Source organism: Bos javanicus, chromosome 7 (assembly GCF_032452875.1).
Source record: "Bos javanicus breed banteng chromosome 7, ARS-OSU_banteng_1.0, whole genome shotgun sequence".
Taxonomy (NCBI): domain Eukaryota; kingdom Metazoa; phylum Chordata; class Mammalia; order Artiodactyla; family Bovidae; genus Bos; species Bos javanicus.
Window position 1 is genome coordinate 6,409,037 of NC_083874.1, and position 26,589 is coordinate 6,435,625.

The window sequence follows — 26,589 nt, forward strand, 5'->3', positions numbered from 1 at the left end:
TTCTTTCACAACAAATTTATTTGCCGATCCTTCACGCTGAGCCTTGATAGACATACAAGAGGAGGAATTTGGGGGCCCTACAGCCTCAGGACCCACCAAGCTCCCGGGCATCACCAGACCAAGGCACTTTCCCAATAACTGGGCAAAACCTGGGACCCCAACAACCCAAGGCCTATGTGACACAGCCACAGGCTGATGCCCTGAGCATGCCCTGAGCACCCACATGCAAAGAACAGTCCCAAGCTGGCCAATTCTGGGCCCAAATCCCACCTGAGACTGGCCATGCCCAACCCACCTACCCCTGTCAAATACCCTGGTGACCTAGGCTGAGGTGAGGGTGGCCAGGAGGGGCGCTCAGCTCCCATCCCCCTTGCTCACCCTGAATCAAGTTCCCAGCCCATCCAGTAGCAGCACAAGGTTTGGCACATAGTAGGCAAGTGTTTGTTGAATGACTGAGCGAGTGGCAATGAAGGATGCCAGCACTGAGGGAGGTCTCATGGAGCTTCTGGAGTCCGACAGTGAGGGCTTGAAGCCCCTGGATTAGAGCCAGATCTTGGCACCCCCGCCCGGCCAGCTGCATTTCTTTGGTTTAGGGGGCAACCTGAAGCCAAGGATCAGAACAAGCCTCCCCCACCCCTCCAGGCTCCCCAGTCTGGCCTAGACACATCTACTGATGGCCTCCTTTGTTCCAGGTAACTTGTGGGGCTCTCCAAGCCACAAACACAAAAGATCTAAACTGCAAAACTGTTTTTTAAGCATGATGAACACCCATCAAGGCCTCACCTCCTGACTGCGTTGTGCTTCTGAGCTTACAAAGCTGGTTTGTCAGATCCAGCCTCACAGCAGCCCTTGTATACAGAATGGGGTGAGGGGCCGTTATACTGATGGGCATGCAGGGCTCAGAGCAGGTGGCAGCTTGCCCAGGGATGCCCAGGAGAAGTTGATAGGAAGAGACGTGGAGATCACAGCAGCTACCTTACAGCAGACAGTAAACATCCATCAGATGGATGAGCGTCAACATGGCTTGACATTCTTTCGGAGTCAAGGTGTCATTTTAGAGAGGGAGTAACAAGACCAAGAACATAACTGCCAAGGTTTCTGGTTGGAGCGATTGCTGGGATTCTGTGGACCGCTCCCCCAAAGCTGTAACTCTATGGGGACCTGGCAGAAGAAGAAAGGGACCCCCCATTCCTACAAATGCCCTTCACCCCCCATATCTCATTTAACCCCCCACATCAGCCCTGGAGGGCGGGCTGATGGCCCCAGTTTGCAGACAGGGAAGCAGAGGCCTGGAGAGGGGAGAACGGAGCCCAGGTCCTGGGTCTGGGTCCTCTCCCTGGTGCCCTGAAGACCCCCTGGGCTGCCCCCTAATCTGCCTTCTTGGTCTTCTTCTTCCTGGAGCCCTCACTCAGCTCCTCCTTGGACTTGGTGGGCAGGGGTGAGTGTGGGGAGCCGGGCCCGCTGCCACCCTGGGATCCACCATGGTTGTTATGGTGATGGTCGTCCCCCGAGGCCGACCCAAACAGCACAGGGCAGATGTAGGCTTCCAGGACATCAAAAGGGGAACTGTGGGAGTGGGTGGCCGTCAGGAACACCTGAGGTGGGATGACAGAGGTACAGGAGACAGCGAGAGAGCCAGCGGGAGGATGAGGCAGAAGCAGATTGGGGCGGGGGGAGGGGAGATAGAGAGAGAAGGTCAAAAGGTCAAGGGCAGAGGGAGCCTAGACTCAGATTTCTGGCCGCATGCACCCCCAAGAAGGTGATCAACTATCCTGCCATTTCCAGGATGCAAAGATTTTGGTGCTTAAAATCCCAGCCACACCGAATCAGTTGGTTGCCTTTTCCCCAGGAATATCCCCACCCACCACACGTACACCTGGGATCAGAGAGGAGCTATGCTTGGTCTGGGGTCACTCACTCCCTTCCTCTGTTCAGTGTGGTCCCCTCCTAGGGAGCCAGCAATGAAGTTCCCCAGCTCCACGGGGCAGGGAAGGGTGTGTGGCCCTGAAAGACCTTTCCTGAGTAGGAAGTGACTGCAACTCGCACCATTCCTGGTCCAGCCCACTCTCCATGCCCAAGGCACAGGCCCCCATACTCCAAACAGACTCCATACTCTCCTGCTCCCATCTTGGCCTTATGGGACCCTCTGCCAGGGAGACCTTGTTCTGCTCACTCTCACCCCCACCTGCTGGACCCTGATCTCATACCCTGCTCTCAGGCATGAACCTGCTGACAAGCTCCTCCCCCCAACACCTCGACCTTAGGGCTGTCCTTTCCCCAGACCCCCCAAGGCTATCAGCCTAAGTTTTCCATCCTCAGCCCAGGAAGCATGGGTCAGCTTTAGCCAGGACAGGAGGACTTACCTTACACGATACCATGAACATGGTGAAGATGAAGATGAGGCTGGCTTTGGACACCGGGAGCCAGCGGGTCTGCTGGAGGGTGAAGAGGATGGCTCCATACAGGCTGGCCTTGGTGGGGCTGCACGGGGTGGCTCTGGTTATCCGGGGGGTCTACATGGCTCAGGGCTTTGTTCCTCTGGCCCAGGGCCCCTTCTCCACCCGCCCCTGCTGTGCCCAGCTCCCACCCCAGCTTCTCCGGGGTGCACGGTGGGAAGATGCCCATGTGACAAGGACGAGACAGTGCCCCCCTGGGCAGTAAAGAGGTAACTTGGTGCAAAGAAAGCTCTCTCCTCTGGCCTGCTCCTGAGAGGTACCCACTAAGTTCTGCCTGATCGGAATGTCTTTGTTCACCTGGGGACTCTGGGTCACACCAGATGATAACGATGTGATTTAGGGTGGGGTCTAGGGCCACATGGTATCAGCTGAACCTCTGGAGGGACTGGAGACTGAGGTTGGCCATCCAGGGTGTCAGTTAGGCCCATGTGACCAAGCTCCAGGAAAACCCCTGAACACCAGGGCTTGAGGGAACACTACTGGTTGGCAATCTTAAATACACACAGTCACACATGGATACTGGGAGCAACAGGTGCTATCCACACAGCTCCTCGGAGAGGGGACAATTGGAAGCTTGCACCTGGTCTCTCCTTGGATTCTATCCCTCGTGCCTTTTGCCTTTGCCAGTTTTAATGTTCCCTTTTACTCTAATAAACTACAACCCTAAGTATAACAGCTTGGCCAAGTTCTATGCCTCTTCCTAGCAAATCGTTGCACCTGAGAGTGGTCTTGGGGACTCCTGAACAATGCACTCCCCTGGAATGTGGGATTATAACACACAATTTTTATTGATTTTCCTTTTCTTCTTTGAAGAATAGGCTTCCGATATTTTGACTTGCCCATGAGCTGAGTGTGTGAACACACCTCTCATGAGGATAAAATGAGATCATGCCATGTTTTGCAACATACGACATGGGAGGTAGTTTTCACTGGCATATGTTGTTGATGTTCAGTTGCTAAATTGTGTCTGACTCTTTGCAATCCCATGGACTGCTGCAGCATGCCAGGCTCCTCTGTGCTTCACTATCTCCCGGAGTTTGCTCAAACTCATGTCCATTGAGTCAGTGATGTCATCCAACATCTCGTCCTCTGTCATCCCCTTCTCCTCCTGCCTTCAATCTTTCCCAGCATCAGGGGCTTTCCAATGAGTCAGCTCTTCACATCAGGTGGCCAAAGTATGGAGCTTCAGCTTCAGCATCAGTCCTTCCAGTGAATATTCAGGGTTGATTTCCTTTCTGACTTAGGACTGATTTGATCTCCCTGAAGTCCAAGGGATTCTCAAGAGTGTTCTCCAGCACCACAGTTCAAAAGCATCATTGGCACACGGGTGAGTCTTTCAATGTTGTCATATTTTAATGGCAACAGCTTTATGGAAGAAAATTTAACTAGCCTGATCCTTTCAGGTCTTTTAAAAATGTACTAGACTTAATGCCTCATGGGGTCCTTGGTTGAGTCCTGTATATGACCATCTGGTCTTACCCTTTGTTCTCCACCTAACCCCAGCCACACTCCCCACCACACCCTCACTTCCCACCCAAAATCTGTACCCTGGCCCTGAAGAACCAGGCAGAATCTTTTCTGACTTGATAGTTGGCAGAAGCACTGGCCTCTCTCCAGAGTCTCCTTCTTTGCCAGGAAACTCCTACTCAATCTTCAAAACCCATTACATGGGAGAAGAAGGAGTGTCTTATCTCCCTGAAGCTCTGCCTACCCTCTGAGTAGTATCAAGGCTCTGCCTCTGAGGTCCCCCAGCCATGGCCTCTGGAAGCTTCTGGAAGGAGAATTAAGGAACCAAGGCTCCTAAGTTACCAGAGTATCCAACCCAGGGTCAGGCCCAGGGGGTGGGGGAGATGGGATACTCACAAGGACATGTGCAGAATCTCGTTGGTCTCTGGCTTCCAGACCCCTCGGAGCAGCTGCTCAAGGTTGGACATGAGGGTGACACCAGAGCCTATGGGACAGGGTACTTCTGAACAAGCCTGCCACCCCCAGCTTCCCATTCTTCTTGGCTGAATTCCCAAGCAAGAAGTTTCTGGAGTCTTCTCCAGAGGTATATTGAGCCTAAAGTGTTGCAGGTGGGGAAACTGAGGCCAAGAAGGGACAGTCTTCCCAAGGATCACAAGGCATATTCAGAGCAAAACCAGCATGAAGTAAGAGGGGGTGGGGTGGTCATATCCCACCTGCAAGATATGTCTTGATCAAATCTGGATTGTCTGCCCTGATGTTTTCAATCCAGGACCTTGAACTGTGCAAGAGGCACCCCAGCCTCTCCCGCCTTGGGTTCTGAGCTTTCAACCTTTCTTGAGCCACTTGCCCTCTGGAAGGCATGTTATACCCCTGGGGACCTTTCTCTTTAGTATAGGCTTCCTAGAGAGACAATAAGGAGACCCATATCAAGATTTTTGGTTGAATTTCTAGAAGAATCTTCCCATTTACTCCAAATGTATTGGCTAAAGAGGCTTAGACACTCACTGAAGGAGTGGTTGTGCCAACTGGGGTGCCCAATATGTACCACTGGCCCAGGAGTTTGCTTCTGGGGTGTCTTTGCCCCAAAGAGACATTTGGCAATATTTGTAGACATTTTTTACTTCACCACTGGGGAGGGAGCTGCTACTGGCAACTAGCGGGTTGAAGCCAGAGATGCTGCACATCCTGTAACACACAGGGCAGCCCCCACCAGAGCGTGATCCAGCCCTAAGCGTCAAAGGTGCCTCAGGACACTGGCTCGCTGGAGGGTACTCCCAGGCATTTGGGAGTACCCACTTTGGTTGTCAGGAAACAGGAACACAGAGCTTAGTGGTATTCAGCACCTGCTCAAGCCTTCTCTCCCTGCCTTCTTGTCACTCCCTGGTTCACCTCTGCAACTAACACTGTTAAATTGTCTGTTTCTCCTTTAACGTCTCTCGGTTTTTGCTTTATGTATTTTGGTGCTCTGTTTTTAGGTGATAATTGTTTAAAATGGTTATATCATCCTAGTGGACTGACCCATCATTATAAACTGTCCCTATGTAATTTTAGTAACTTTTTGTTTTGGTCGTAATGTCTATCTCGGTCTGCCTCTTAGCATAGATAGAGGAGGGGGAAAGGGGGGGCTTCAAAATAGTTACGAATGTGAATGTTGCATTCAGAGGACATGGCCTCAAACCCCATCTGTGCCCCCACAGCCTCATTACTTGGGGAAGTCATTTCATTCCCCTCGTCAGTAGAAAGGGGTGATGCTAACTTTCTGCTAAAGAAGGTCAAGTAAGAGGCACAATGAGCTCAACTCAAAACTTACCCTGGTTTAGGGATCTTAACCTAGAGTCTAGGAACCCAGAGAGGAAACAGAATTACATATTCATTTTCACATCCTTCACTGAAACACAGCCTTTCCTTTTATCATGAAGGGAGGCAATTACCTCGGCAGGATTTGCAAGTCTATGACTGTCATCAACAGAACTAATGGATTTTTTTCTTTTCACATTATCATTGTTGTAGATGATTTCAAATACCATTTGTGCTCAACACTGCTCCAAGAGCATGAGACTTATTAGAAGTCAGTGGAAAGTCTGCTATTTAATCAATAGTAAATATGCATAAAGGGCTTCCCACGTGGCTCAGTGGTAAAGAATCCACCAGCCAATGCAGGAGACACAAGTTTGATCCCTAGATTGGGAGGATCCCCTGGAGAATGAAATGGCAACCCACTCCAGTATTCTTGCCTGGGGAATCCCATGGACAGAGGAGCCTGGTGGGTTATGGTCCATGGGATCAAAAAAGGGTCAGACACGACTGAGTGACTAAACAACAAACAGCAATAACAAATAGGCATAAAACTACTAAAGCCTATTTTAAAACACTTTATAACTACTTTAAAAGATTAGGTTTCCTTTATTCTCCTATATATTTTATGTTATGCACTTAAGAAAACATAAAAAGGTCTGTAGGCTTTACTGGGCTGGCAAAAGGGCCATAGTCCACAAAACTTAACAGGGGTATGATTTCCTCTCTGTGAGGCACTTGACAACGTCTGGAGACATTTCTGGTTGTTGCACTGATGGTAGGTGCTACAGGCATCGAGTGGGTGGAGGCCAGGGATGTGCTCAACACCCTACAATGCACAGGACAGCCTCCACACACAGAAGGGTCCAGCCCCACGTGTGAGTAGGGCGCAGCTGAGAAAGCTTTCTCCAGAGACATTAGCTATCAATGTTTCATTGTCCTACTTACTTAAAAAAAAAATCTCTTCTGAATTTGTTACAATACTGCTTCTACTGTTTAAGTTCTGATTTTTGGTCCCAAGGCATATGGGGTCTTAGCTCCCACATGGGATTGGATAAGATGGCTGAGAGAAGGGGTTCTCAGTGGGGTGGCTTCCCTTTGCTCTGGCCATGGTCCTGTTTACCTTTGACCCACCCGGTGGCGATCATGACGAACCACCCGTGGTGGTAGTGGTGATGGGCGTGATGGATGCCCACGGCGATCTTGCGAACTCTCACCACCTCCTTCATAGCCACAAAGATGAGTTTCACTGGCAGGAAGCAGACACACTTGTAAAAGAGGTCCAGGGGGCAGAAGAAAATCAAGTACCTTTGGGGAGAGAATGCCAAGCATCAGGGGGGAGCTAGACCCTGGGGGCCCCTGGAGACGAGGTTGTGTCCAGACTCAGGACAGCTGGGCGGAGAGGGTGGTGAGTCAGGGCTAACTGTGAAGGTTTGGCTGGCAGGTCCTAGTTCCTCCCACCTCCCAGGTGGTGGGATCGCCCTGCCCGCCTGCTCTGCTCTCCCACATCCCGCCGGACCCGTGACGCTCACCAGACTGCTGAGGCCAGCAGGATGCTGGAGTTGTTGCTGAAGTAGTCGATCACGGGCTCCCCAAGGAGCAGATCAGCCAGGATGTAACTCCCAAAGCAATGCAGCATGGCACACAGCCAGGATGCCATGGGGTGGTGCCGGGACAGCTCAACTGCTCCTGAGGGGTACGGGGGTGTCCCCACCATCACCAGGGCGCTGAGGGCATGCTTCACCATCATGCCCTCTGACCAGCCCATCCTAATTCAGCCGCCTTCTCAGAGTGTCCGTCCAAAGCCTTGCAGTTCGTCCACTTACAGAGGAAGAACCAAGGCTCAGAGAGACTGTACATGTGTCTGAGATCACACAGAGAGAAGGCAGGACCAGGTTGGGGCTCTTTCCTCTGAGCTCAGAGAGGATGATAATTAAAACAAATCATATTTAGCAGGTCTTCCCTGATAGCTCAGTTGGTAAAGAATCCACCTACAATGTGGGTTTGATCCCTGGGTTGGGAAGATCCCCTGGAGAAGGGAAAGGCTACCCACTCCAGTATTCTGGCCTGGAGAATTCCATAGACTGTAAAGTCCATAGGGTTGCAAAGAGTTGGACACGACTGAGTGACCTTCACTTTCACTTTCATATTTAGCAAGCATTCCTGGGTCCCAGGTGGTGATGGTGGTGGTTTACTCATTAAGTTGTGTTCGGCTCTTGTGATCCCACAAACTGTGGCCCATCAGGCTCCTCTGTCCACGGGATTTTTCCAGTCAAGAATACTGGAGTGGGCTGCCATTTTCTTCAACAAGGGATGTTTCTAACCCAGGGATCAAACCCAGGTCTCCTGCATCACAGGCAGATTCTTTACCACTGAGCTTTCAGGGAAGCCCTCTCAGACACTGGGTTTTAGAATTTATAGGAAGGACTCATTAAATCCTCATTGATGACTGCAGCCAAGTGATCACTGTTATTATCCTGCCCAAGGAGACTGAAACTTGTTTTGTTTCACTTGGCCATGCCTCTCAGCTCATGAGATCTTAGTTCCCTGACCAGGGATTGAACCCGTGCCCCCTACAGTGGAAGCCTGGAGTCTTAACCACTGGACCACCAGGGAATTATGAGGAGACTAAAGCTTGAAGAGGGCAACACGCAGCTGAGAACATCTGATGCAGCCTTGGGAGGATGCCAAGATTCCTGTAAGCCTACGCCTGTACATTTGGTCTTTCCTTATTTAAAAGAAAAAATAAGTGGGTGTGGTAAAATATACATAAAATGTGTCACTTTAACCATTTTAAGGGTATGGTTCAATAGCGTTAAGCACATCTATGTTATTGCACAACCACCCCCATCATTCATATTGATAGCTTTTTCACCTCGCAAAACTGAAACTCTGGCCTATCAAACATTAACTCTCCATTCCCCCTTCATTCCAGCCCCTGACGCCCACCACTCTTCTTTCCATCTCTGTGAATTTGACTATTCTAGAGACCTCAAGTAAGTGGAATCATACAGCATTTTTGTGACTGGATCCTTTCATTTTGCATAAAATCCTCAAGGGTCATCCACATCATAGGATGTGTCAGAGTTTTCTTCCTTTTTAAGAATGAGTAATATTTCCTTGAGTGCGTCTACCACATTCTGCATATCCATTCATCTGTCAGTGGACATTTGGGTTGCTTACATCCTTTAGCTATTATGAATATGGCAGCTAAGAACAAGAGCATATGAATATATGTGAGTTCCTGCTTTCAATTCTTTGGGGTATAATTCCAGATGTGGATTTGCCAAATCAAAGGTTAATTCCATTTTTAACTTTTTGAGAAACTTTCCCACTGTTTTCCACAGCAACCACCCCATTTTACATTCCCACCAGCAATGCACAAGGGTTCCAACTTCTCCACCTCCTGGGTCACACTTACTGTTTTGTTTTTTAGGAATAGCTGTCTTGATGGGTGGGAGGTGGTATCTCATTGTGGTTTTGATTTGCATTTCCCTAATGACTGGTGATACTGAGTTCTTTTTTCAAATGCTTATTGGTCTTTTTTTTTTTTCTCTGCACCACCATTGTTTTAAATATTTTAACTTATTTATTTGGCTGCACTGCGTCTTAGTTGCAGCGTGTGGCTCTAGCTCCCTTACCAGGGATTGAATCCAGACCCCTTGCATTGGGAGCACAGAGTCTTAGCCACTGGACCACCAGGGAAGGTCCTTATTGGTCATTACAGTATCTTCTTTGCAGAAATGTCTATTCAAGTCCTTTGTGCATTTTTGAAAAAACTGGGCTGTCCCTCTGTTGTTGAGTTGTGCTCTTATGGAGAAGGTTTACTTGCTTTGACTGGCCCCAGATAGGAAGGTACAGAAGAAATTTGAAAGGAGAATCTGAAGTCCTGCTTCCAAGTCTTGTCTTATTGGGAGAGTGCCATCAGGGCAGAGGGAAGTCACCAGATACTGGTACCAAGACGGACAGTGCAGACAGGCCCATGTGTGTGGAAGGGTGCAGAAAGAGCAATGAGCAAAGCTGGATAAGGGAGTCCTTGACTATAGAATTATACCGACAGAGTGTGGAGGGAGAGAGAGCAACCCTATTAGCAGCATAGAAGGGACAAAGACACAAAGCAAAACGGGCCAAGCACAAATGTCACTTCCTCCAGGAAGGCTTCCTGGCTCTACAGAGCCAGTCACTCCTGAGGACTTCCACTCCCCTGTGGACTCCATGCTATTGGTACTTTATGCAATTTTTTCACATCGAATAAGAGAAAGTAGCTTAGTGGTTGCTTAGGGATGGAGGGGACGGGAGGTGGGAAGGTAAGAACTCAAGGATCCGGGTTTCTTTGAGAGGTGACGGTTGCACAATGCTGTGAATATGCTCAAAACCAGTGAATGGGATGGTTTAAATGGGTGGTACAAGAATTATACCTCCATAAAGCTGTTAAAAAAAATAAAAGGCCAGCAAAGAAAAGATGCAATATATTTCACAGTTTCTGCGACTGAAGATCATTGCTTTGTTATTGGTCACTCAGTCACCTCCAGTTCTTTTTGTGATCCCATGGACTGTAAGCCCACCAGGCTCCTCTGTCCGTGGGATTTCCCAGGCAAGAATACTGGAGTGGGTTGCCATTTCCTTCTCCGAGGGATCTTCCTGACTTAGGGATCAAACCCATGTCTCCTGCATTGGCTGGTGGATTCTTTACCACTGAGCCACTAGGGAAGCCCACAGCTGAAGATACATATACACACAAATGATACTAATTGAGTCTTCTTATTCAACCCAAGAAAGAAAATGTGAAACAATGGACTTACTTAGCAAATAGAAACAGGGACCCCATCCTTAAGGAAGATGGCTTAGTGTGTTAGTTTCTACCTTGACTATACATCAGGATTACCTGGGGACTTTACAAACACCTGATCCCTCTGCCCCAGCCAAGTGTCTTGGTTGGTGGTTCTGGGGTGTGGCTGGGCTTGTGGATTTTTTAACGCTCTTGAGTGATTCTTCTGTGCAACATAGTCGAGCACACAGAGATAGGGGAATGAGCTGGTCCATGTCCTGACATCCTGCAGCCCTGATAACCCCAAACCTTCCATCCATGGCTGAGAAGTTGGGCTCCCAAGAGCAATGGTTTTCAAACTGTGTTCCTGGGAACCGTGAGGGTTTGCAGGAGCAAAAGAGAAATCAGGTGGGTATGCTGGAGTTAAAATGGAGCACAATTTCATTTACTGCTTCATCTCAGACTCTGGCATATTTTGTTTGAAAAGGAGAATCTGGTATTCACATAGTCATGCATACAAATGTTCATAGCAGTTTTTATTTGTAAACAATTAAATGGCTTTAATGGGTGAATGGATAAACAAACCCTGGTATATCTGTACCATGGAATACTATTCAATAATGAAACAGGAACGAACCAGGGATGCAAAAACTATCTGAACAGATCTCAAGAGTATAATGCTCAGTGAAAACTGCCAATCTCAGGTTATGTACTGAATGATTCCATTTATATAACATTCTCCATGGGATAAAACCATAGTGATGAGTGGCAGAGAGCAGATCAGTGGTTACCAGAGGTTAGGCTTCTAAAGAAGATCTAATTATAGGGGGTTTCCCTGATAGCTCAGTTGGTAAAGAATCTGCCTACAGTGCAGGAGACCCTGGTTTGATTCCTGGGTCAGGAAGATCTGCTGAAGAAGGGATAGGCTACCCACTGCAGTATTCTTGGTCTTCCCTTGTGGCTCAGCTGATAAAGAATCTACCCACGATGCGGCAGACCTGGGTTCGATTCCTGGGTAGGGAAGATCCCTTGGAGAAGGGAAAGGCTACCCAATCCAGTATTCTAGCCTTGAGACACAACTGAGCGACTTTCACTTTCTTTTCACAAGGGAGTTTCCCTGGGGTGTCAGAACCATTCTATATCCTGACTGTGGTGGTGGTTACTCAAATCTACACATGTAAGAAAAATTTCAAAGGACTATATTTTTTTAAAGTGCAAGGAAAAACAGCTGAGTAAAGTCTATAGTAGGTGTTAATGGTATAATACTGGTGTCAATCTCCAGTGTTTTTATTTTTTAATATGTATTTGGTTGTGTCTGATCATAGTTGTGTACACAGGATCTTTCACTGTGGTTAGCCAGTGGGGTTAGCTGTGGGGCACAGCCTTAATTGCCCTGTGGCATGTAGGACCTAGTTCCCTGACCCGGGATTGAACCTGCATGCTCTGCATAAGAAGACAGATTCTTAACCACTGGACCATCAGGGAAGTCCCAATTTTCAGGTTTTTTTTTTTTTTTTTTTTCATAATGAGCTATCATCAGGTAAGATGTTGTCATTGGATGAAGCTGGGAAAGCTGGAAACTCTTTGCTTCATTTTTGCAACTTCTGGAAATTCCCTGGTGGTACAGCAGTTAGGGGGGCTTCCCAGGTGGCGCTAGTGGTAAAGAATCCGCCTACTGGTGCAGGAGACCTGGGTTTGAGCCTTGGGTCAGGGAGATCCCCTGGAGGAGGGCACAGCAACCCACTCCAGTATTCTTGCCTGGAGAATCCCATGGTCAGAGGAGCCTGGTGGGCTATGGTGCATAGGGTCGTAAAGAGTCAGACACAGCTGAAGCGACTCAGCACAGCACAGCATAGAGGTTGGACTTGGTTGGTGCTTTCACTGTGGAGAGTTCAATCCCTGGTAGGGGAACTAAGATCCTGCAAGCTGTGTGGCATAGGCACAATAAATAATAAATTACTTATGAGTCTTGAACATTTTCAAGATAAAAGCTATTTTAAGATCCCAAATTAAAATGAAGGTGTGTGTGTGGGGGGTCTAGTTCTTTAAAAACATGTTTACAAAACCACTAGAGGTACAAGACTGATGTCTGTTAGTCAAACTGTACACTTTGTACTACCCACTGAAAGTCTCGCAAATCTTTTGAAATAGTTCAGGTCTATCTTTATACTGTTATTGTCATAATCTTCCAGTTACCACCCCCCAGCTTGGAACTCAGGTGTCTTCTGGTGTGACAACTTAGTTCATCATCTTGATTCCTTCCCTCCCCCACTAGCTTCATCTTCCAGAGAATGAATTTAGAATGAAGTTGTAAGACACAGTTACTTAGCTCTCATAGCCAGAGGTGGTACCAATGACTGTCTTTATTATTTATTTTGTAAATTTTATTTTTAAATTTATCAAAGTATAGTTGATTTATAAGGTGGTGTTAATTTCTGCTGTACAGCAAAGTGATTCAGTTATGTATACACATACAGTCCTTTTCATATCCATTCCCATTATGGTTTGTCATAGGATACTGAATAGAGTTGCCTGTGCTATATGGTAGGACCTTGTTGTTTATCCATCGCGTGTGTATATATACACATTCATCTGCCTATGGTTTGCATCTGTTTATCCCAAATTCCCATTCCTTCCCTCCCCCACCACCCCAGCAACCACAAGTCTGTTCTCTATGGGTGTCTTTTTCTGTTTTGTAGCTAAATTTATTTGTGTCATATTTTAGATTCCATGTATATATGGTATTTGTTTTTTTCATTCTGACTTACTTCACGTAGTATGATAATCTCTAGGTCCATCAACATTGCTGAAAATGGCATGATTTCATTCTTTTTTATGGCTGAGTAGTATTCCCCCAGTAGCTCTCTTTAAATGGTTTACTTAAATCCAATGAAAACTCCACTCAATGTGGATGTGAGATAACAAGGTTACAATATATGATCTGTTAATCAGGAGACTAATCAAAAGATATAGTCAGTCCAGCTCTGGGGATTTTGAAGGGAAAGTTTCTCTTTATATCTAGAGATTGGATGACTTTTGTCTCTAAATTGTCAAATCTAGGACTTCCCTGGTGGTCCAGTGGTTAAGAATCTGTCTTCCAGTACAGGGGATGAGGGTTCAATCCCCAGTCAGGGAACTAAGATCCCACATGCCTTGAAGCAACTAAGCCTGTGTGTTGCGACTGCTGAGCCTGCGGGTCACAACTAGAGAGAAGCCCATGTGCTGCCACTAGAGAGGCCTGCATGCTACAACAAAGACCAGTGCAGCCCAAGAAATAAAAATAAATAAAAAATTTAAAATTGTCAAATCTGAAGGCTTGACCTCTTTAGGCCATGTACTAAGTGTGAAGCTTTTGATATAAATAACTATATACTGTTGATACACTCAACAAGTTGCATGCATGCATGCTAAGTTACTCAGTCATGTCCAACTTTGTGTAACTCTATGGACTGTAGCCCACCAGGCTCCTCTGTCCATAGAATTCTCCAGGCAAGAATACTGGAATGGGTTGCCATGCCCTCCTCCAGGGATTCTTCCCTACCCAGGGATTGAACTCATATCTCTTATATCTCCTGCATTGGCAGGCAGGTTCTTTACCACTAGCGCCACCTGGGAAGCACCCCCATCAAGTTGACTTGATCTTAATCCTTCCCTGAGTACAAGGACCTTATCCTTCCTAACTGCTGCGGAACCCTCCATCCCAGCCTCCTCCCTTCCTCCATGCTGGGCACTGTCCTGATACATGGTAGCTAATAATAATTGTTACATTCTAGCAAATGTGGACTGAACACTCTTAAGCATTGCAGTTATGTTGGGCACTTTTAGTTACATTATAACAACAACCTCCCCTGCTCTCTTTACCTACTGAGTTCCTTGTTTTAATTGAGTTACTATTGTATCCTGGGCTGCTAAGTCGCTTCAGTCCTGTCCAACTCTGTAAAACCCTATAGAGGGCAGCCCACCAGGCTCCCCTGTCCCTACTATTGTATCCTAGGCAACTACATACCTTCTTAGCATCCTCAAGGCTTCAGCCTCACACCCCAGGCTTCCACCCCACGTAACATAGGGATTGATATCCCTACCTACAGTCAGTTACAGGAGGGACCAGTACTCCCTTCTCCCCTCAAGTTCATGTCCATCAGAACCTCAGAAAGTGACCTCATTTGAAATAGGGTCTTTGCAGATGTGATTAAGGTAAGGGTCTCAAGATGAGATCATACTGGAGCATCTGGGTTTGTCCTGAATCCAATGAGTGTTCTTGTAAAAGGCAGAAAAGGAGATGTAGACACAGATAAGAAGGTGTTAGGAGTTAAACTCACAGAGAGATATGTTTAAGTCCTAACCCCTGGTATCTGTGAATGGGGCCTTATTTGGAAATACGGTCTTTGCAGATGTAATTAATTTAAGATGAAATCATTATGTGGGCCTTAATACAGTGTCTGATGTTCCTGATAAGAGGAGATGGATCACAGAGGAGAAGGCTGTATAAACAAGGAGGCAGAGACTGCACTGATGGAGCTGTAAGTCATGGAACTTCAAGGACGCTAGCCACCTCCGGAAGCTTTTCCTAAGCTTCCTTCCTAGAACCATCAGAGAGGATGACCCTGCTGACACCCTGATTTTGGATTTCCAGCTTCCAGAATCGTGACACAATACATTTCTGTTGTAAGCCACCCAGTCTGTGGTACTTCATTATGGCAGCCAAAGGAAATTTATACAAAAAGCCAGATGAGGGGGATTCCCTGATGTCTAGTGGTTAAAACTCCATGCTTCCAATGCACGGGGTGCAGGTTTGATCCTTGGTCAGGAAACCAAGATCCTACATGCCACATGACCAAAAACTAAATAAAATAAGAATAATAAAATAATTTTTAAAAAAGCCATATGAGGTCAGAGGCAAAGATTGGAGTGATTTGTGTATAAGCCAAAGAATGCCAAGGATGGCTGGAAGACACCAGAAACCAGGAGAGAAGCATGAATGGTTCGTCTCCTGAGTATCTAGAAGGACCCAGACACCTTGACTTTGGACTCTAGCCTTCAGAACACGGAAAGAATAAATGTCTGTTGTTTCAAGCCCTCTGGTTTGTGGTCATTCATTATGGCAGCCCTAGGAGACTAACACAGCACCGGACAGAAGAGGCAACAGATCTTGAGTGGCTTTCTCAAGATCACCCAGGCTTCAGTGAGGATTTATGAGTTCTGACCATGTGCCAGGCTCTTGCTGGGCACCAGAGAAGCAGCTATAGCAAGAGCTGGTTCAGGGGTTACCTTTGTGGGGTCCGTAGTCTGGTAGGGAGGCAAAATGGTTAAATAATTCCACAAATGGAGGTTAAAACTCATAAAGGAGAGGCACATGGTGCTTTGAAGGGTTTAATTCAGCAACTGTCTTAACTGAGGAGGTCAGAGTTAGCAGCAGCAGCAGCAGCTTAACCTGAGATCTGAACAATGAGCAAGGATTTCCTAGAGGATGAGGGGTGGAAGAGAGAAGATGACCCAGGCAAAGAGAGTGCATGGGAGAAGGTCAGAAGGGGAGACAGGGAAGCTAAGAGCTAAGGGACACTCAGCACAAGATACAGTGTTCAGGGAACTTCCCTGGAGGTCCAGTGGGTAAGATTTCTCCTTCCAATGCAGGGGGTGGGGGTTCGATCCCTGGTCAGGATCTAAGATCCCACATGCCTCTCAGCCAAAAAACCAAAGCATAAAAAACAGAAGCAATATTGTCACAAGTTCAATAAAGACTTAAAAATTGGTCCACATCAAAAACATCTTAGAAACAAAGAAATACACACACCCACACACACAAAACCCGAACAATACACTGTCAGCATCCAAGCCTCTTTCCGGGTCCTGTGTCCAGTGTTCTAAGCTCATGTTGGGGAAAGAAACATGGAATTCACTCTACTCTATAGAAGGAGCTGCCTTCTTTTCAGATCAGTGAACCTCAGAGAGAAGGTTGGGGAGGGGAATATCGGCCCCTCCTACAGAGGAAAAAAGCCCATTTCCCTTGCAGGTACACAGTTGGGAGGATCAATAGGCAGAACCAGCTGAGAGGCAATTTGGAAACACTGAGGAAACGAGTCACCTGTGAGTCACTTGGCCCCAGCAATTCCATTCCTCACTATTTGCCCAAGAGAGAAACTCATGCACGTGAACAAAGAGACATGGGGGTGGGGACGCATTTCGCTGCCACACTGTGGCAGCAGGAGAAAAGCAGAGTCTACTGATTCTTGGTAAGGGGTGAGCCACACAAAGGGCATCCCAGGCGGTGCTAGTGGTAAAGAATCCACCTGCCAATGCAGGAGGCACAAGAGACGTGGGCTTGATTCCTGGGTCAGGAAGATCCCCCTCTCCCCAGAGTAGGAAATGGCAACCCATTCCAGTACTCTTGCCTGGCAGATCCCAAGGACAGAGGAGCCTGGCGGGCTACAGTCCATGGGGCAGCAAAGAGTCACACACGACTGAGTGAGTGAACCCAGAGTCATACAAAATGGAGTACCACAGAGTAGTTATTTTTAAGTGAACAAGGAGCTTCCCTGGTGGTCCAGTTGTTAAGAATTCACTGCCAATGCAGGGGCAAGGGTTCGATCCCCGGTCTGAGAAGCTTCCACATGCCACAGGGGAACTAGGCCTGTGTGCCACAGCTACGGAGCCTGCACACCTCGAGCCTGGGTCCTGCAACAAGAGAAGCCCCCACAGTGAGAAACCCAACACCTCAATGAAGGGTAGCCTCCCTGCTCACTGCAACTAGAGAAAGCTCACCTGCAGCAACAGAGTCAGTGCAGCCAAAAATAGACAAATAAATAAACCTTAAGAACAAAAACGAACCAGTTAGGGAACTCTCTGGTGGTCCAGTGGTTAGGACTCCAGTCCCAAGCTGGGAAACTAAGATCCTGCAAGCCGTGTGACGTGGCCAAAACAAACACCAGCAACACACTAAATCCAGATCTGAGCTCCTCAGCCTCAGCGTTGCTGACATGTGAGGTTGGATCACTCTCTGCTGTGGTGGGGCCCCTCCACAGGATGTAGGATGGCCCGGGATGCTCCTTGTAGGATGTCAAGGAGCATCCCGGGCCTTGTCTTGTTGGATGCTAATAGCCCACCCCCAGTCTGAAGAAGAAGATGGCAACCCACTCCAGTATCCCTGCCTGGGAAATCCCATGGACAGAGGAGCCTAGCGGGCTATAATCTATAGGGTCGCAAAGAGTCAAGACACTTCTAGTGTGGTGGGCATAAACCACCACCTCACCCTGGTTGTGACAACCAAAAATGTTTCCAGATATTGCCAAACATCCCCAGAGGACAGATCTTCTGGCTGAGAACCCCTACTCCAGATGCATCAATACTGATAAATCCCATAAGGCTGCTGCTGAATAAAAAAGTTAGGTTGCAAAATGATATGTTTATGTACATTCTATGTATAATATATATGTAAAACAACACAAACTGCTCCATGCAGTTCATAGACATATGTACATCGGTGAAGGTATGCACACAGGCATGGGAATAATATAGGCTGATTTTAGGGCAGTGATCATATCTAGAAGACTCCTGAGAGTCCCTTGGACAGCAAGATCAAACCACTGAATCCTAAAGGAAATCAACCCTGAATATTCATTGGAAGGACTGATGCTGTGCTGAAGCTCCAATCCTTTGGCCACCTGATGCGAACAGCTGACTCACTGGAAAAGACCCTGATGCTGGAAAAGACAGAAGGCAAGAGGAGAAGCGGGTGACAGAGGATGAGATGGTTGGATAGCATCACTGACTGAATGGACAAGAATTTGAGCAAATTCCAGGAGATGGTGAAGGACAGGGAAGCCTGGCTTGCTGCAATCCATGGGGTCACAAAGAGTCAGACACGACTTGGCGACTGAACAACAACAACATAGCTAGAGAGGGAAAGAGGGGAAGGGAGGGGACTGGCTTTGTCACTATTTCTTTAAAAAAAAAGAAAGATCTGAAGCAAATCTATGTTTACATCTGGTAAGTGTGTAGCGAACACAGAGGTATCTGTGTCATGCATATTCTGTATGTTTGAAATATTTCATCACTGCCTGCCCCTCCCCAATAGTTGTAAACGGGGATTGATGCTCTCCTGCCTTATCACACCAAACCCCCTGGGGGGCCCCCACTACCTGCCCCCTCCCCAGTAGTTGTGAATGGGGACCCAGGAACAGGAGGTCTCACAGCCTAGGGTGGGGCAGCACACGGTTTTATGCACAACAACCCACCAATAGGTTCTAGAAGACTCTTAAAAGGTCATGTTCACAGAAGCACTATTCACAATTGTCAAAAGGTGAAAGCCACTCAAACGTCCATCAGCAGATGAACGAACAAACTAAATGTGGTCCATCCACATAACGGAGTACTATTCAGCCCTGAAAAGAAATGAAGCACTGACAGGTGCTACAACAGGGGTGAATCCTGAAAACACGCCACGTGAAAGAAGCCAGGCACGGCACAACGCACATTGTGACCCTGCTGACGTGGAATATCCAGGAAAGGAAAAGCCATGGAGACAGAACGCAGGGACTGAGGAGGGGGTGGGGAGCGACTGCTAACGGGGACCGGAGTTTCCTTTTCAAGTGATGAAGGTGGTTCTTGAACTTATACATTCCATATTCGTGCATGCTCCGTCGCTTCAGTCGTGTCCAACTCTTTGTAACCCCATGGACTGTAGCCCGCCAGACTCCTTGTCCATGGGATTCTCCAGACAAGAATACTAGAGTGGATTGTCATTCCCTTCTCCTGGGGATTTTCCCAACCCAGGTATCGAACTCAAGTCTCCTGCACTGCAGGTGGATTCTTTACCGCCGAGCCACCGGGGAAGGCCCACATTCCATACAGATGGGCTCATATAATATGGCCCTTTGCATCTGGCTTCTTTCACTGAGCTCAGTATTTTCAAGGGGAATATTCATTTCCACTGCTGTACTATATGCCATCATAGGAACAGATCACAAGTTATTTATCCATTTTCTGGCATATACTAATACATACTATAATCAGAAACCTGCCTCATAAAAGTCGTTTCAGATTAAATCAGCAACACACTTCCCTTTCTTTTTACACCCTCATTGACTAACCACATGTTCTTGGACAAACCATCTTTTTTTCCCCTCCATCTCTTTCCTTCTGTCAGGTGGGAACCCTAATCCCTTCTTTGCCTAACTCCTATCAGGGGTTGGAATCAAATTTTCCCTCCTCCATCTCACCCTGAAGTCAGAAGCCTAAAGTATATCCTCTCTGCATCTACTAAGCTCCTCCATTATGAAGCCCGGTGCCCTCTTCTCTCCCCCGGGCATCTATTTAAAACGCTGCCAGCTGAGAGTTAATCCTTGGGAGCAGCTGGTGGGTCCTATAGGGGCTGGGTCAGGTGAGGCCCCCATGTTTTGCAGAAATGGATACCTCTGCAACTAAAAATAACCCCCAGAGGTTGAATTCTTTCCAGGATCTTTCCTTTGCCTGCTGGGACGATAAGGTGGAGTGGGGGTGTGGGGAGCTTGGGTTTTGCAGGAACTCCGTAGGCTCCTCACTATGGGGGAAGCCTGGTAGAAAAGCCACACGTCTGGGGTTTGGCTCTGCGGCTCACTCTGCAGTGGCTTTGGGCAGATGACCACCACCCCCTCTCACCTCCAGCCTGTTTCCTCTTTTGTCAAAGGGAGAATGAGAGCATTCCCTTCACTGAGTTATCCTGATGATTCAGTGCTGTTTATTACCATAATTATGCTTTTTAAAAAAAATTAAAGGGCATTCCCTTGGCAGTCCAGTGGTTAGGATCCTGTGCTTTCACTACCAAGGGCCTAGATCAGGGAACTAATATCTTACGAGCCACGTAGTGTGGCCAAAAAAATAATAAATAAAATTGAACTGTAGGATCTTGATTTACAATATAATGTTAATTTCAGATATATAGCAAAGTGATTCAGGTATACATATATAAATACATACTTTTTCAGATTCTTTTCCATTATAGATTATTATTGGATATTGAATATAGTTCCCTGTGCTATACAGCAAAGCTTTGTTGTTTATCCATTTTATATATAGCAATATGTATCTGTGGCTTCCCTGGTGACTCAGTAGTAAAGAATCTGCCTGCCAATGCAGGAGATGCAAGAGACATGGGTTCGATCCCTGGGTGGGGAAGATCACCTCGAGAAGGAAATGGCAACCTATTCCAGTCTTCTTGCCTAAGAAATCTCATGGACAGAGGAGCATGGAGGCTTACAGTCCACAGGGTCGCCAAAGAGTCAGACGTGACTTAGCGACTAAACCACCACAACCATGTGTATCCTTGTTCCCATACCCCTATTTTATACTTCCCCTTTCTGCTTGGACAATCACAATTTTGTTTTCTATGTCTGTGAGCTTTTTGTCTTTATCACTACTCTCCCAGCAACACTGGAAAGACAGGACGAGTCTCCCCATCACCACATGAGAAGACTGAGGCTGGCAGGGACAGTCTGCCCTAAGGATCCACAGCAAGGCAGTGGTGGAGAAACTGTCCCCCTGGCTCTTTCCCTTTGCCATGCTTCATTCTGATTTCTTTTGCTGGGTCTTAGAGCAGTGCCAGGAAGCAGAAGAATGTGGGTTTCAATTTCAGGTTTGCCACAAAAGCACTCCCCTCTCAAGGGTGAGCTCTGGTGGCTCACTCCCCATCTGGGCCTTGATTTAGTCATCTGTAGAATGGGGATGCTGTCTAGAGCAACCAACTGTCGCTGTTTGCTTGGGCTGAGAGGTTTCTGGGGCTTTGGATGTCTGTCTAGGGCAAACCTGGGTGAGGTGGTCACCTAGGGCTATTACTCATTTCAAAGGGCTATTATTCATTTCATCTGTGAAAGATGAAAAGAAATGAAGCTTAGTGCTTAGCAATTATGTGAGGGTTATTTCTGGAACTGGGCTGAAATGGAAAGTACCTGTGGGTGGAGATTTTAGTGGATGGACTGATAATAAAAATCAGATCTGCCTAAGGAAGAAGCACTGATGCTGACCCTATTTCTGATCTGTGATGGGCTCCACACATTCCCTCTCTGGGGGTTAGTGTCCTGTCTGTGGATGGCTGGGGAGTGCTAGAAGATTCCCCGGTGTACTTTTTTTTTTGCTGTACCAGGTCTTAGTTGCAGCATGCAGGATCTAGTTCCTGGACCAGGGGCTGCATCCAGGCCACCTGCATTGGTAGCAAGGAGTCTTAACCACTGGATCACCAAGGGAGTCCCCACAGGGCACTCTTGGTGCTGCTGCCTTTCTGTGCTGTTTACTGTGAGGTCCGAACATGGGAAGTGTGCGCAGAGTTTCTCTAAGACAAGTCTCCCTCCCCCAAGCCTTTGTGCTCAGCTTTCTTCCTCACTGTGGTTCTGCTGAGCTCCCCAGGTAATTTTTAAATGCTCAAACTCCAACGAAGATGTCCTTCAATAGGTGAATAATTAAACCTTGGAACGGTCATGCCATGGAGTATTATTGAGCACTAAAAAGAAATGGGCTATCAAACCACAGAAAGACACAGAGGAGCTTTAAATGCATATTGCTCAGTGAAAGAAGCCAGCTTGAAAAGGCTACATAGTGTACAACTGCAACACTGTGACATTCTGAGAAAGGCAGAAGTATAGAGACAGTAAAAAGATCAGAGGCTGTCAGGGATTTGGGGAGAAGAGGCAGGAGAGATGAATAGGCAGAGCTTGTGGGATTTTTAGGTTAGTGAGGCATTTCTGTGCAATACTACAATGATGGATGTTGTTGTTGTTTTAGTTACAGAAAGTATTGTTTGACTCTTGCCAGGCTTCTCTGTCCATGGGATTTTCCAGGCAAGAATACTGGAATGGGTGGCTATTTCCTTCTCAGGGGATCTTCCTGACCCAGGCATCGAACCCACTTCTCCTGCATTGGCAGGCAGATTCTTTACCACTGAGCCAGCAGGGAGGCCCCATAATGATGCATACATGTCACTATATAAAAATCCATAAAATGTACGACACAAAGGAACCCGTATGTCAACTATAGACCAGTTGATAATGATGTTGATAATGCAATACAATAATGCTAATAGGACAATAATGATGTTGACAATAATGTTTGTTCATCGACTATAACAAACGCTCCCCTCTGGTGCAGAACCTTAATGGTAGGAGTGGCTGTATGTGGAGGAGGTAGTCAGCCTATATGGAAAACTACTTTCATTTTTTTGCTCTGGATCTAAAACTGCTCTAAAAAAAATTGTCTATGAATTAAAAAAAAAAAAGAATAAAGATATTCAAACAGCCAACATATAAACATAGGAAGCTGCAAATCACATTTCTAGCTTCCCTTGAAAAATTAGTTCTGCTAGTTCCAGCCCCAATCAGGTGGCGACGCACGTGGCTGGATCTCACCTGGGGACTGTCCTCACCTGGCTGTCTTACTGCTTTCTATATGTGACCTGACAGGCCCTTGGAAGCACGAGAGTTTAAGACTCAGTCTAGATTTATGATTCTTAACTGGAGGTAGCTGTGCCCCCCTGAAGGGACACTGGCAATGTCTAGGGACATTTTTGGATGTCACAATTGGGATGTGCTGCTGGCTTCCAGTGGGTCAGGCTAGGGATGCTGTGAAACATCCTGAAACTCACAGGATGGCCCCCACCACAGAGGATGATCTGGCTCTAACTGTCACTAGTGTTGAGGTTGGGAAACACTGGTGCAGAAAGCTGGATCTCATCTGGGGAACTTATAATATTGATGCTGGTACCATCCCCTGAAATTCTGATTTTCATGATGAAGGGGTACTCCCTGGACAACAAGAATCTTCAAAGCTCTCCAGGTGACTCTAATGTGTAGTCATACTTGAGAACCACTAGTCTGGAAGGCTCTTTGCATGGATCAGGTCTTAAAGTAGCCATTGATTGTCATTCATTCATCCACTCATTCCTTCAATCATGCAGCCAGCATCCACAGCTTCTTCTTCTCTTCTTGCATAGAGCTAGGGGTCTTAGAGGTGAGTCAGGTTTGGCCCTCCCTGCCCTATTGAGGAGCTCCAGCTTCTTTTAGTCCATCATTTCTCAAATGTTAGTATGCTTGCAGGGATCCTGTTCAAATGCAGAGTCTGTCTCAGTAGGTCTGAGTGGGGAGTCAGGCATTCTGCATTTCTTAACTCAGGGGTCACAGATGCTGTTCACGTGAGGACCACACGCTGTGCTTCATCCTCATTCAGGATTCTCATGAAAGCCTGACCCAGAAAATGCCTGCAGCCCAGGAAACACATTGCCCCATGCCTTACAAATCATTCTACTACCTCTCACAAGTGCCTTAGACCTGACTACTGATCAAGTTCTCTACAGATCTTCACAAGAGCCAGGTAAGGGAATCCAGATTATTGTACCAATGAGCCCATTTCACAGATGAATAAACTGATGCTCATGTAAGCAAAACAACCTGCCTGGTGTTTACTCACTGCTAAAGGCAGAACTGACTTCTAGTTTGAAGATTATTCCTTAAGCCAGATTGGCTCTCAGGTTCACAAAATTCTTAGGGGCCCATGCATTCTCTAGCTGGCCCTGCAAACAGCACACAGACTCTGAGAAGAAACCTTTACAGAGGCTTAGCAGGAACACCAAACTTGGGGGCTCAATAGCTAAACCCAATGCCTCCCTTTTCTAAGGGTAGGCGAGTCCTCCGGAACAATTGTAGTCATTCTTGGGTTCCAGCTATGGGACCACAGGTTCATTGTGTATGTAAATTAGCTTAGCCTCTATTTCCTCAGCATCCCTAGGGGAGAAGAGCTTGAAACAGGAGCATGCCAGGTCACTATCCCAGACTTTCTGACTCAATTGGCCTGGAGAATCCCAGGGACAGAGGAGCCTAGTGGGCTGCCGTCTTTGGGGTCGCAGAGTCAGACACGACTGAAGCGACTTAGCAGCAGCAGCAGAGATGAGATAGGGGAAGAAGGGCCCCGGGGAGCCTCTAAGGCACCCTCTCAACCTTCAAGAACCTTCAGGCTCCAGCACTTCAAGTCCAGAAGTTTTACTCTATGACTCCAGCAGGAATGTCTCAACCCCTACTGCATGCTCCCAGCCAGCCCAGAGACCGCTTTCCTTCCAGACACTTGTGTCCTACATCACTACCGGGCTCCTGCCCTCCACAATTTTAGATTCCCCAATGTGTGCTAGGCTCTGTACTTGCCCAAGAGACCTGGTATGAGCCACCAGCAATTCATCTGCAGACAGGAAGTACAGCCCTGTGTTCAGGCTAAGACAACACAAAGCTTATTTTGCTTTGCAAAGTAACTGCTTTCCAAAAGCCCTTATAAAGAAATAGGCTCTGGCATGTGGACGAGCTAAAATAAAACAGAACAGAAACACTCTGCAGGCAGAGTATGATCCTATTTGCATAAGACTGCGCATTTACATCCATAACTACAGGGGTATAAAAGCAGAGAAGTGAGGTCTGGAAGGCGGCCACAACATCGACTGTAATTATCTCTTTTTTCCTTTAGGCTTTTCAATTTGATTTTTCTCTTTAATGTACACTAGCATCTATCTTTTGGAGAAGGCAATGGCATCCCACTCCAGTACTCTTGCCTGGAGAATCCCATGGACGGAGAGCCTGGTAGGCTGCAGTCCATGGGGTCGCTAAGAGTCCCACACGACTGAGCGACTTCCCTTTCACTTTTCACTTTCATGCACTGGAGAAGGAAATGGCAACCCACTCCAGTGTTCTTGCCTGGAGAATCCCAGGGACGGGGGAGCCTGGTGGGCTGCCGTCTATGGGGTCGCACAGAGTCAGACACAACTGAAGCGACTTAGCAGCAGCTGCTATCTTTATCATCTTAAAAAAAAAAAGAAAAGCTATTTCTGAGAGGATACAGGAGTAATTTACATCTAAGTGGGAGAACAGATCACAAAGTTTCAGGTGATTGGTCTTTTTTCTAAAGCTAAAATTCTATTATCCCTTTAGTTTGCTGTTGTGCTAGAGTTATTAAAACAGGAGGAGATGAATAAGAAACACTCCCTAAGCCTTGTATAAAAATAGGCTGCATTCTAAGGAGGCCATTTACCCCTACTGGAAAAAAAAAAAAAAAAAAAAATCCAAGACTCTGGGTCTTCCCCCAGAGATTCTCCAAAAGGGTCTGGAGCCGGTGGGAGGAGGCTGACCCCAAATTACCCTGCCCTAGGGCCGGTCCTGCTCAGGAAGTGGAAAGGATCCTGGCCAGAGCTGGAAGAATTCCCGCTGGGCTCCAGCACAGCCTCGGCCCAGGCAAAGGGAGAAGAGGTTGCCCCAGAGCCACAGCAGGGAAGCGACATCGGTGTCACTTTCTCTGAACCTGATCACAGCCCCCAGCACTGCCGGCCCTTATATAGACACTCAGCTGCGGCTTTGGCTCCCGGCGCCAAGGGCAAGGAGAGAGGTCAGGGCTGCAGGCAGCCAGGACTTGTGACCTGGCCAGCAGAGCCGACCCCTGCCTGCGCCCTCACCACGACCTAGCCCCTCGCCCAAGTTCATCCGACCCCCTCCTGCCAGGATCCTTGACCTTCTCTCTCCCCGCATCCTCCCCAGCACCTGTTCCCCATTCCTCTGAACAATCACGTTCCTCTCCTGCATCTGCTTCCCCTCCCCCAGCCCCACAATCCCAGGGGCTTCTCTCCTTGCCCTCGCTCACATCTGTCCCCTCTGCCCGCCCCCACGATACCAGAACCTGCCGGCGTCCCCGAACCGACCCCTGGGACTGTTTCCCCACGATCCAGGCCTTTCCCCTCCTCCAGACCCCTGGGTTTCCTTCCGTCTCCCGCCCCGTAATGCCAGCCCTCTTCAGCACCCCGGCCCTGGCTCACCTGGCTCATACTTGAGGTAGAGGATGGAGACGATGAAGTAGCTAAGGTCGAAAACAGGGAAGAGGGGCACCCGCGAGAAGCTGAGCGCAAGCTCACCCAGGCTTAGCGCCGAGAGCAGCTCCATGGCGCCCACCGGGTCCCACCCCAGCCCCCGGCCCGGTGCGTCCAGTCGCTGGCAACTGCGCCCCCGCCGCTGGACCCGCCCCCGCCCGCCAGGCGCCGCCCCAACCCGGCCCCCGCGGGAGAGGAGGAGCGACCGCTGGCCTCCCGGCGGGTCGTGGGACCGTCCTGTCCCACGGAGC

At 47.8% G+C, this 26,589-nt stretch overlaps 1 protein-coding gene across 1 annotated transcript; it reads right to left on the reverse strand.

Annotated features, from left to right (window-relative positions):
* Nucleotides 1–26,483, reverse strand: TMEM38A (transmembrane protein 38A). The gene is made up of 6 exons (XM_061421727.1): nt 26,288–26,483; nt 7,250–7,406; nt 6,841–7,025; nt 4,320–4,407; nt 2,364–2,481; nt 1–1,595 (listed from the first exon to the last, which is right to left on the reverse strand). Exons 1-6 carry the CDS (start codon nt 26,409–26,411, stop codon nt 1,368–1,370), a joined length of 900 nt encoding a protein of 299 aa, XP_061277711.1. The 5' UTR covers nt 26,412–26,483; the 3' UTR covers nt 1–1,367.
* Nucleotides 26,484–26,589: the final 106 nt, after the last annotated feature.